The sequence below is a fragment of the Pongo pygmaeus genome, chromosome 5, assembly GCF_028885625.2.
Source record: "Pongo pygmaeus isolate AG05252 chromosome 5, NHGRI_mPonPyg2-v2.0_pri, whole genome shotgun sequence".
Classification (NCBI taxonomy): Eukaryota; Metazoa; Chordata; class Mammalia; order Primates; family Hominidae; genus Pongo; species Pongo pygmaeus.
This window is the reverse complement of record NC_072378.2, coordinates 83,710,512-83,722,796: the sequence shown is the minus strand read 5'-3', so window position 1 is coordinate 83,722,796 and position 12,285 is coordinate 83,710,512. Positions and strand designations below refer to the sequence as shown.

General features: G+C 36.0%; 1 protein-coding gene across 3 annotated transcripts in view; it reads left to right on the top strand.

The window, feature by feature from the left end:
- The window catches only part of CEP162 (centrosomal protein 162), a 103,404-nt gene that overhangs the window by 58,408 nt on the left and 32,711 nt on the right, over positions 1 to 12,285 (top strand). For all 3 annotated transcript variants that reach the window (XM_063666374.1, XM_054491867.2, XM_054491869.2), the window contains 3 exons: positions 4,878 to 5,004; positions 6,239 to 6,402; positions 7,223 to 7,327. In XM_063666374.1, the coding sequence (XP_063522444.1) occupies positions 4,878 to 5,004; positions 6,239 to 6,402; positions 7,223 to 7,327 (396 nt within the window). The remainder of the gene's footprint in view (positions 1 to 4,877; positions 5,005 to 6,238; positions 6,403 to 7,222; positions 7,328 to 12,285) is intronic.

The following is a 12,285-nucleotide window of genomic DNA, read 5'->3' as shown; positions in this document are numbered from 1 at the left end:
GGCTGTTGTTTTTACCTTTTAAAAGTCCTGTTTTGAACATATTTTAATGACAGAAAATTTGAAAACTCCCACCAACACCACCAAAAGATACTGGGAAAAAAATATAATAAATATCTTGTAAATGGATAACCATGCTCTCAAGAAAGTAAGGGAAATCTTTAGAAGCCAAAAGTAAGGAGGGATAAAAAGATAGCAGTAAGTTTAGTAACCAAGAGGCCTGAGCTTTAACAGCAAAGTGTAGACGGAATACCCTTCAAAGACCACATCTTTCACTAAAATAGTGGATTAGGAAAAAAGAAGCTGAGATGTCAAGGAAGCTTTTCTGTCTTAACTTGGTCTCTGGGTGGAGAGAGGTAAAAAGTCTCCTCTGCACATACTTTAATGGTTGTTCAATGTAAATGGTACCTCTTCTGCCTCATTTGTGTTTAGTATTTGAATTGACAGTACCTTGCAATGCTCAAACTAAAAAATAACATAAACATTAGTTCTGAGTCAGTGATAACCTCTGGTAGATTTAGAAGAAACAAATGTGAAACAATTCTTAGAAGTATACACCCTTGAACCCAGGCAACACAGTATTCCCACAGATAAAATCCAGCTGATGATTTGCTCACAATGCAAAATTACAAAACCTAGAGAAACAGCCCACCATCAGCAGGCATGAGGTGCTTTACAGCAGGATTAGAACCCCAATAGAATTATTGAATAGAAGTTATAAAATAAATAGACTTAAAGTGCTTAAATATACAAAATAAATGAGAAGGTATGCAAAAAGAACAAAACAGGCCAGGCAAATTCAAACGAACATTAAACAGAGCTGTGGGAATGAAATACGCTGGAAATTAAGAAAGTAGAATTAAGTAGATGATCATAAACAACTAAGAAAAGCATTAAACTGAAAGACCAATTTAAGGGAACTCAGAGTGAAACAGAAAAATAGAGAAATGTAAAGTATCACAAATATTAAGAAATATGAGATACCCTAATGCACATTTAAATGTTTTAATAGGTAATGTCTGAGGAGTCTCTAGAAGTGGTAAAAGGTGAATTCTCAAATTAGGAAGCACAATAAGTCCCACCCAACATAAATGAGTAAAAGTCCACATTTAGTCCCATCATGTTGAAGCTACCAAAGTCAGGGGAAGCCTAAAAGAAATCAGGGAAAAAAAAATAAAGGTGTTAGTTTAGTTTAAAATAATAGTAAAAATTATTTGGGAATTTTTTTGTGCACATACTGCAAGATAGAATGTAAACATACCTTTATTTTCAGTTACTTTGGTATTCTTAAATAGTTTTAGAGCAAAAATTATTCGTACTGGGATAAATCTACAAAATAATCATGTCAAGTATATTTGTGTATAGTCTACTTTATACCTTAAAAATTAGTGCCAATTAGTATATTCTTAAAATGTTAGTTGGTTATAAAGTATGGGTGGAAATGTAATAAAAGGTAAGTTCCTGAGCCCTTTCCTTTTAGTATCCCAGGATTGGGAGGAGAATGGGGCTGACTACAACTCATTTAATCAGACAGCCTTTATTGAACACCTGCCATATACCAGGCACTCATCCAAGCATTGGAAATATAGTAGGTAAATAAGACAGACCCAGATCTTGCTCACCAGGAACGTATGTTCTAGTGAAGAAGACGAACACCAGATACACAAGTAAATAATTACAGATAGAAGTGCTTTGAAGAAAATGAAAATAGAGAATAATGGGTGATGAGTTAGAGGTAAGGCAGCATTTAATAGTGTGGACAGGAAAGCTCTCTCTGAGAAAGAGATGTTTGAGTTGAGAGCTGAAGAGGAGGAACAGCCAGCCATGCAAAGATTCAGGCTTCAAGCCAGAGGGAAGAGCAAATGCAAAAGCCTGGAGTTTGTTACTTTCCAGAAGCTAGAGGCCTTTGAAGCATGAGTGGGTAAAGACAAGAGCAGCAGAGGCCTCTCTGAATGTCTGCACGGTAACTTATGAGAGAGGAAAAGTGCTTGTCAGCCAAAAGCCTCTGGCCCACAGGTTTAACATGGGGCATACTCACTTTCTTGAAGGTAGGCATTCTCTGTCGCCGGAAATATGCAAGCCTGGAGTGGACATCCATTGATTGATGGCACGATTAAACTTAAGATGTTTACAGTTCTTTGAATTCTAAAATACTGTAATTCCATGAAGTAGACACTGATAGAGAACTTTTCTAAATTGATTGAACTAATTAAGCAACAGGTTTTTGCAGAAAGAGCATTCAGCAACTTTTAGATTAATTTTAGTTTCAGGGCTCTCCTGAAAGGACATCTACAGAAGATTAAACAATGAAATGATGCAGTTAAATCTGCAATGCAGCTAGAAACTAAGATTATACAATGCTTTGCAAATGCTCTTATTTTCTTTCTAAGACTGAATTTTAAATTGTAAGATAGTGTAAAACAGAGTTTGTAAGAACTTGGCATTTTGAAACTTAAATACCGAGTTGACTGCTGTTGAGTCCAGTAGTTTCATAAGTTCAGTTTAGCGTACATTTATCTAATACATGCCATGCACTTAGTACCATAAAGTAAACAAGTAGTACTAAATCAGTCTTGGTCCCCGTAGAGCCTTCAGCCTAATAAAGAGAAGAGGTTACGTATACATGAATCAGTGTCATAGGAAACAGTAATAAATGCCATACTAGAGGTACAACCGAAGTTTGTGGGAGAAAGAAGAGGGGATTATCAGGAATAGCTTAGCTTAATTTGAAGTGAGCTTTGAAAGGTAAGTATGGTTTTTGTCAAGCAGAGGAATGGGGCACAACACTTTGACCTACTGTAATCCATATTGAGAATTCCGTTTTTATTTTTTGATGTCCCAAGCATTTTTTATGCATTTATGATACAAAGTTTGGAAAAATAAAATCCTGCATTTTATATGTCAGGTGATGATGAGTGCTGTGAGAAAAAAATGAAACCGTGTGCCTAGGGGCCAGGATGGGGCTTGCTATTTTAGATAGGGTGGTCAGGAAGGCCTTCTGGGGCTTCATATGAGCAGAAATCCTGATGAAGTGAAGGAGGAAACTGCCTGGCTATCTGGGTCCCAAAGCACTGCAAGCAGAAGAGACAGTGCAGACCCCTTGAGGTAGGAGTGTTCAAAACACAGCAAGGAGGTCTCTGGCTAGAATGGAATAGGTGGGGATTTATAGAAGAAGTGATCAGTCATGGGTAAAGCTGGGTTATATGACACTAAAGGTCATGGTAAGGACTTTGGGTTAACCCTGCAAGGAGCCAGCAGAGAGTTTTCTTTTTTTTGTTTGTTTTGTTTTGTTTATTTTACTTTAAGTTCTGGGATACATGTGCTGAATGTGCACGTTTGTTACATAGGTATACATGTGCCATGGTGGTTTGCTGCCCCTATCAACCTATCATCTAGGTTTTAAGCCCCACCTGCATTAGGTATTTGTCCTAATTCTCTCCTCCCCTTGCCCCTCACCCCCCGACAGGCATCCTTGTGTGACGTTCCCCTCCATGTGTCCATGTGTTCTCATTCTTCAGCTCCCACTTATGAGTGAGAACATGCAGTGTTTGGTTTTCTGTTCCTGTGTTAGTTTGCTAAGAGTGATGGTTTCCAGCTTCATCCATGGCCCTGCAAAGGACATGAATTCATTCTTTTTTATGGCTGCATAGTATTCCATGGTGTATATGTGCCACATTTTCTTTATCCAGTCTATCATTGGGCATTTGGGTTGGTTGCAAGTCTTTGCTATTGTACATAGTGCTGCAATAAACATATGTGTGCGTGTGTCTTTATAGTAGAATGATTTATAATCCTTTGGGTATATACCCAGTAATGGGATTGCTGAGTCAAATGGTATTTCTAGTTCTAGATCCTTGAGGAATCGCCACACTGTCTTCCACAATGGTTGAACTAATTTACACTCCCACCAACAGTGTAAAAGCATTCCTGTTTCTCCACATCCTTGCCAGCATCTGTTGTTTCCAGACTTTTTCATGATCATCATTCTAATGGCTTGAGATGGTATCTCATTGTGGTTTTGATTTGCATTTCTCTATGACCAGTGATGATGAGCTTTTTTTCATATGTTTGTTGGCCGCATAAATGTCGTCTTTTGAGAAGAGTCTTCCTATATCCTTCACCCACTTTTTGATGTTTTTTTTAATGTAAATTTGCTTAAGTTCCTTGTAGATTCTGGATGTTAGTCCTTTGTCAGATGGATAAATTGCAAAAATTTCCTCCCATTCTGTAGGTTGCCTGTTCACTCTGATGATAGTTTCTTTTGCTAAGCAGAAGCTCTTTAGTTTAATTAGATCCCGTTTGTCATGGTGGCGGGCACCACCTTGCCTGGCTAATCTTGTATTTTTAGTAGAGACATGGTTTCACCTTGTTGGCCATACTGGTCTCAAATTTCTGACGTCAAGTGATCCGCCCACCTAGGCCTCCCAAAGTACTGGGATTACAGGCATGAGCCACCACGCCTAGCCAGCAGAGAGTTTTTGATGGAGAATGACATTAACTGACTGGACAACAATTCATGTGGCTGCTGTGAGAATAGACTGTAGGGGCCAGAGGTTAGAAGAGGCATACTAGTTAAGAGATTATTACAGTAATCCAAGCAAGAGAATTCGTGGGTCATCAATATGGTTAGTATATGGAAGAAGTTAGAACAATAGATTGAGAGGTCTTTAATGCTGTGTGGAGATAATTAGAACTGATTTTAATAGGCTATTGCATGCCATTAAAAATTCTGGGGTGGGGCAGGTAGTAGTAATAACATCAGAGCTAAAATTTAGAGAAAATATTTTGCAGCAGTGTTCATGATGGATTGTTTGAAAGACTATGCCACAATTTATTGTGTTTGTAAAAAACTTGCTTTTATATTTCTTTTGAATATCAAGAAAGAAAAAGACAGTTTATTGGAAGACATCAAAAGACTGAAACAAGACAAACAAGCTCTTGAAGTAGACTTGGAAAAAATGAAGAAAGAGAGGGACCAAGCCAAAGATCAGATTGCTTATGTCACAGGTAAAACACTGAGCTGAAACAGTGTACCTTTATAATCATAACTGTTCTAATGTTGAATTTAAGTAACAGAAATTGAATGGTGTAATCAAAATGCTACTCCTTGAAGTATATTGTAATTTTAGAAACATTTTTTAAAATTAGTTATTAAAAGATGTGTGAATTTGATTGGGTTTAACAGGAAAAACTGCAAGACAAGAGAAAATCAAGAATTATTTTGGATTCATGGCATTTATGTTTGGTTGTTCACAAATCTGTCATCCTAGCTAGACTGTGACCTTCCTGAGGTCAAGGCCTATCTTCTTTTCCCTGGGTCTGAAACTTTGTAGGCTGTTATGTATTTGTCAAGTGAATAAATAGTAGTGCACTGGGTTTTATAAAGAACACATAGATAAATGTGGCATGGTCCCTACTATGAAAACCAAGGGGAGTAAGATAAGAATACTCATAATGTAAGAAAAAATTACAAACAAACATGAGAGGAATTGGGATACCAAATGAGGGTTTTGGGGCACAGTGGCATTTGAGCTGGGCCTTGACAGGTAGTAAAATTTGAAAGTGAAGGGATGGAGAGAGGCTGCAGAAGTATGTTCCATAACTTAGAGTGGCAGAACACAGGGATAGAAAGTTAGATCAGAGGAGCCCTTGTTTGCAAAAGATAGGATCTTTCCTCTGCAGTATTATGAGCTTCAGTGTAAGATATGTGCAGAGAAATCCATTCTGACCTGTTTGTAAGAAAATGACATTTGCTTCCCTTATCTGTAAAATATAGAGTAATAACAATAATAGTAGTATCCATTGTAAAAGTTTGTTGTAGTAAATAACATAATAAATGGTAATAAGCACTCCTGAATGTTTGTTGTTGTTACTTTTTAGTATAATTATGGGCGTTCTTCATTTTTATTATTTCTTAAATCCAACATTTATTTTCCCATGGAAACAACTTTACTTTTATAATTTTAAAAAGGTTAGTGGAAAATAATTTATCAAAAATTTCTACATAGCCAACTTTGCTATAAGGTTGACAATTTGAATTATAAACACAATCTCTTATTTCCTTTGACTAATAGATTAAGCTAGACATTATATGTTGTATACATCAGTTGTTTTATGCTTCTTATTTTTTCATAATGCTGTCATTAGATGGGCATTGGTTTTCATTTAAAATCTTTTAATTTAGTTTATTTCCATATTTTGGAGAACAACAAGCAGGTTATTGAGTTACTTTATCTTATAGGTGAGAAATTATATGAAATAAAAATTTTAGAAGAAACACATAAACAAGAAATCAGTCGTCTGCAAAAAAGATTACAGTGGTATGCTGAAAATCAGGAACTTCTGGATAAAGATGCACTTCGGCTTAGAGAAGCAAATGAGGAAATTGAGAAGCTCGAACTTGAGGTAATAGATCATTTCAGAATGTATTTCTTCTCTAGATGAATCCCTTTGTCCGTAATATCCGTTCTACATAACCTTTTGTCATTGCATCATTACTCTGAACTATTAATTAAGATCAGTGGTTTGCTTTTAGATATATAGTCTATTTTAAATTAGACTGAGAATAAATATAAGCTCCTTATCACAACCTGTCAGGCCCCCATGGGGTCCGAACCCTGCCTGCCTCTTCAGTGTCATCGGATACCACACTCCCCTGAGTCACTCTTCTCCAGCCACATGAGAGCTCCTCTGATTCTTAAGCATGCTGGACTCATTCCACTTCTTTTTTTGGCCTGGAATACTCTAGCTTCAGTTCTTTTTTGTCTCACTCCTCCTTCTTGTTCCTCTTGGCTCAAATATCTACTCTCTAGAAAAGACGTTTCCTGACTCCCTTTCCTAATGTAGCTGCCAATCCCTCAACTTCTGGTTCTTTGTTCTTATCCCTTCACTCTGTTTTATTTTCTTCTTAGCCCTTACCACTCTGAAGTTATTTAATTTTCCCTTTGATTTACTTTTTTTATTAGCTTATCAACTCTCTCCCTCTACTAGAGCATAAGCATCTTGGGAGCAGGGACTTAGTTTGTCTCGTTTGCCCTCCATATCTCCTGCCAGATCTAGGAAGTGCCTGGAATTTGGGAGGAGCTCAAAGAATTTGAGGAATTAATTCCCCAAATTTTGCCGAGGAATTAATAAATGTATGAGTGAACTAATATTATGTTTCCCCCCTGGAGCTTTTCTGTTACGTTTACATATGCTTCTTAACATGTTATTTATTTATTGACAGATTGAGAAACTGAAAGCTGAATCTGGGAATCCATCTGTTCAGCAGAAGATACGCTTAAAAGATAAAGCAGCAGATGCCAAAAAAATTCAGGATCTGGAGCGACAAGTATGTGTTCAGGGTAAATTTTCATGAGCATATTTTATATATAGTGCATTTTGGTTTTCTCTTTTGTTTCAGGAGTTCCCATGAGATGGAGTTGACCTGTAAATTTTTGTTTTAAAGTATTTACATTAGTAAAAGTAATAACATCATTTCATATACCTACAGCTTTATAATTACGTAATTTTTAGACTAATGTGCCTCATTTGTAAGATGGTAGACCTGTTGATAAAAGGTAATTTGGTACGCTAGCTCTATTAGACATCTAGGAAGAAGGAAGTGGAATTTTGGAACTCTGGATATAGAGTTAGGATTTCTCTTCCTGACTGTAGACAGCTGAGAGAGGAGTACAGGAGGGAGATCCCTGAGTTGGGAACATGCTGGTAATGCTTGGGAAATGTTACAAAACACCCTATAAACAAAACATTCAGCTTCCCAAAGAGCTGGCCATTATCTTGAGCTCTTTCTTACCGTTCAGGCTTAGAAATACTCATTTTGTGGTCAATGTGGGAGACCTTTAGTCATAAAGTGAAGCTTATTAAAATAAAGATTTTTTTATTTAAGTATTTGTTTTAGGAGGCAAGATTATTATTTTTTCCTTCTGTTTTTAAAACACTGTAATATAGCATTTATATTCATAACTAAATATTTTAAAACAAAATGAATTGCCAGCCTTGTTCATAAGGGAACATGATTCTGTAGTCAAGTCATGGTACTTAGACACATGGGTATTATTCCATCATAAATCCGAAACTGTGAGGTCATTACTGGGCTGAATATTATCCCAGTTTTATGAGAAGAAGGAAAACTAAGCAAAGAATTAACTTTATTACTTTTACAAGACCTATTTTTATATTAAAAGGTATGACTGAGTACATTGGGTCAGGGCCAAGAAAGGATCAGCCAAACGTGGTGTGAAGAATTAGAAATATTTGGCCAGGCATGGTGGCTCACGCCTGTAATCCCAGCACTTTGGGAGGCTGAGGCAGGAGAATCGCATGAAGCTAGTAGTTCAAGACCAGGGTGGCCAACTTGGTGAAACCCTCTCTCTACTAAAAAATAGAAAAATTAGCCAGGCATGGTTTTAGCTGGGCTTGGTGGTGCACACCTGTAATCCTAGCTACTTGAGAGGGTGAGGCAAGAGAATCACTTGAACCTGGGAGATAGAAGTTGCAATGAGCCGAGATCGTGCCACTGTACCTCAGCCTGGGTGATGGAGCAAAACTCCATCTCAAAAAAATAAAAAAATAAAAAAATAAAAAAAATATATATATATATATATAATTAATTTTAAAAAAGAACTAGAAATATTCTGAAGTAAGTATAGTCCAGAATTGCTTGGATTTTCTTTAGTGCTAAAGATTTAGATGAGCTCATCTAAGAAGCCATCCAGAAGTGGGAGAGAAAAAAGACCAAAGGAGCTACTTCTTTATTAGATAACTTATTTTAAGAGAAATTACGTAGAATTGAATCCATATTGGCAAGAGGTATGCCACTTTATAAAAGTAACCTCCCTTTTGTATTAATACTTTTATTAAACATTAGTTCATCATCTTATATTTTTCTAAAATAGTTATCTATGTAGTTGGATTGCTCATGTACATTTCAGATCGTATTTAGTTTCCATGAGCATTTCTATCCTGATATTTTAAAACTTAATACATATTTTTTAATCAAGGTATATCACAATATATTCAGAATAATTATAATTAGTCTATTCTTAAATAGACTAATTATAAATTATCTATTTTTAAATAGAATATAAGTAAAAATGGGGCTAATTAGATGCATATTGTAATGAAAATTTTAGATTGTGTTTGTGCTTTTTTTATTTAATGGAATATTTCATGGTTTAATTTGCAATGAGAGTTAAAAAAAATTTACTTTGTATACCAGACTGATATTTTTGACCAAAGAATAATATTAAAAAGCAAAATTAAAGAAGATACAAATAAAATCTCATTTTTCCCAAAAAAATACAGTGTATATTTCAAGATATCAAAATCAGATTGAAAATATTTCTTAAATTTTTAAATGAATACATTAATTTAAAATTAATTAAAATTAAAATGTTACATTTATAAAATCTAGTTCTCTTTTTAATATATGTAGTGTTGGTATGTATACATGTATTTTTGTATACCTACAACTGACTTAGTTAACTAGTATCAGAGGAAACAAAGCTTTGAATTTTTCGGGTGAAAGAAGTGACTAATATTTGTAGATGTGGATATATCCCAATTTATGATATATCAATAAATGTGCAAGCAGTTTTCACAAATGGAAATATTTATATTAACTTTGTAAATCATATGCCCCTTAAATACCTAATATGAACAGGATTTTGAGCACCAGCAAACCATCTTGCCTTAGGAGATGAAATCATCATAAAAGCCAACACTTACCAAGCCCTCACTATATGCTGGGCACTCTTAAGTGCTTACCAAGATGAAAGTCATTTGATCCTCAATTATATCAACCCTTTGAAATTGCTACTGTTACCATCCCCATCTTACCCGTGAGACAAGAGAGATTTAAATTAAGGCATTAGTTGACACAGGGTCCTAAAGCTGGTGGCACAGTCTAACCCAGACACTAGACTGCCTCTCAGGCACTATTTTGTTGCATGCTCATAGGCTAGAAAACAATTCAACAAAGAATTTAGTGTTTGTATGTTTTTCAAAGATATCTTCACCATAATAGTTTTAAAAAGCAGGTATATAGACAGGCATATATAATAAGCTGTCATTTCTGTGGACCCTGGTGTGTTTCTTTCATTATATAATATGTCATTGTTTTTTAGATTAAATGAAAAGTATCCAGTCCTTTATGAAGACTTCATTAAATGTTATCTAATCCTCCTTGCTTTCTAATTAAAAGAAATCATTTTAAAGTAGATTAAACTTTATTTGGACCAGAGGATTGGAGTGGAGTAGAGCTTCAGGCAGAGTCAGGTGCTTAGGAAGCTGAATGTTTATTGCAAAAAGTTTACACACTCATGTGCATATAAGTAATTTTTCAATCAGTAGAGTGTAGAAGCACTATCATATGAGGGAGTCTGGAAAAAAGAGAAGGGGAGAGCTTTGTACTCAAGAGGACTGGTTATTACTAATTGAAAGTCTGAAGACATATTTCTTTTTTTTTGAGACTGTGTCTCACTCTGTCACTCAGGCTGGAGCACAATCCTGGCTCACTGCAACCTCAGCCTCCTGGGTCCAAGCAGTTCTCCCACCTCAGCCTCCTGAGTAGCTGGGACCACAGGTGTGTACCACCACACCAGGCTAATTTTTGTATTTTTTTTAGTAGAGACAGGGTGTCACCATGTTGGCCATGGCTGGTCTGGAACTCCTGACCTCAAGTGATCCACCCGCCTTGGCCTCCCAAAGTGCTGGGATTACAGGCATGAGCCATCGCACCCAGACCTGAAGATATATTTCTAATGAATTTAAGAGAATTTCTGTAAATAAACCCGTAGGTAATTAGACAATATAGACAATATACTTTAAGATTTTTTCATCAGATAATCTAGGGATGTAAAATTTGAAATTAATTTGTGCTTCTGTGCATTTGATTCAATCTGGAGACATGCTATAAATATCTCTGAAATCTTGACAAGTGTAGCATAATCTAAGTTTATGCATTAAATTGCTTTATTTTACATATATTTGTGACCATATTTATGTTTCAAAAATGTTACTGTTTTATAGATTTAGGGGGTACAATTGCAGATTTCTTGCAGGCATATATTGCATAGTGGTGAAGTCTGGCCTTTTAGTGTAGCCACTACCCAAATAATGAACACTGTACCTGGTAGGTAATTTTTTAGCCCTCACCCCCTCCCACCCTGCCACCTTTTGTAGTCTCCAGTGTCTGTTATTCCAGTCTGTATATACATCTGTATGCATTGTTTAGCTCCCACTTACAAGTGAGAACATGTGGAGTTTTACTTTCTGTTTCTGAGTTATTTCACTTGGGATAGTGGCCTCCAGTTCCATCCATGTTGCTTCAAAACATGCTTTTATTCTCTTCTATGGATGAATAGTGTGTTTGTGTGTGTGTGTGTGTGTGTGTGTGTGTGTGTGTCTTTTTGATACGATTTATTTTCCTTTCAATCCTAGTAGTGGAATTGCTGGATCAAATGGTTCTCTTTTTAGGTCTTGAGAAATCTCCACACTGTTTTCCATAATGGTTTTACTAATTTATACTCCCACCAACAGTGTACAAGTGTTCCCTTTTCTCCGCATCCTCGCTAACATCTGCTGTTTATTAACTTTCTAATAATAACCCTTATGACTGGTGTAAGATGGTACCTCATTGTGGTTTTAATTTGCATTTATTTGGTGATTAGTGATGTTGAGCATTTTTTCATATTTTTTGGCCACTTGTATGTCTTTTGAAAAATGTGTGTTCATGTCCTTTGCCCACTTTTTAATGGGGTTATTTAATTAAGTCCCATTTGTTAATTTTGGGTTTTGTTGCATTTGCTTTTGGGGACTTGGTCATAAATCCTTTGCCTGGGCCAGTGTTCAGAAGAGTTTCTCTTAGAATTTTTTCTAGGATTTTTATAGTTTCAGGTCTTAGATCTTTAATGCGTCTTGAGTTTATTTTTGTATAAGGTGAGAGGTGTGAGTTCATGACACCTCTTGCACATGACACCTTTTGCACATGACAATCCATTTTTCCCAGCACCATTTATTGAATAGGGTGTCCTTTCCCTAGTGTATATTTTTGGTGACTTTGTCCAAGATCAGTTGATTGTAGGCATGTGGCTTAATTTCTGGGTTCTCTATTCTGTTCCATTGATCTATGTGTCTATTTTTATCAGTACTGTGCTGTTTTGGCTGCTATAGCCTTGTAGTACAATTTGAAGTCAGGTAATGTGATACCTCCAGCTTTGTTCTTTTTGCTTAGGATTGCTTTGGCTATTCGGCCTCTTTTTTGGTTCCATATGAATTGTAGGATTG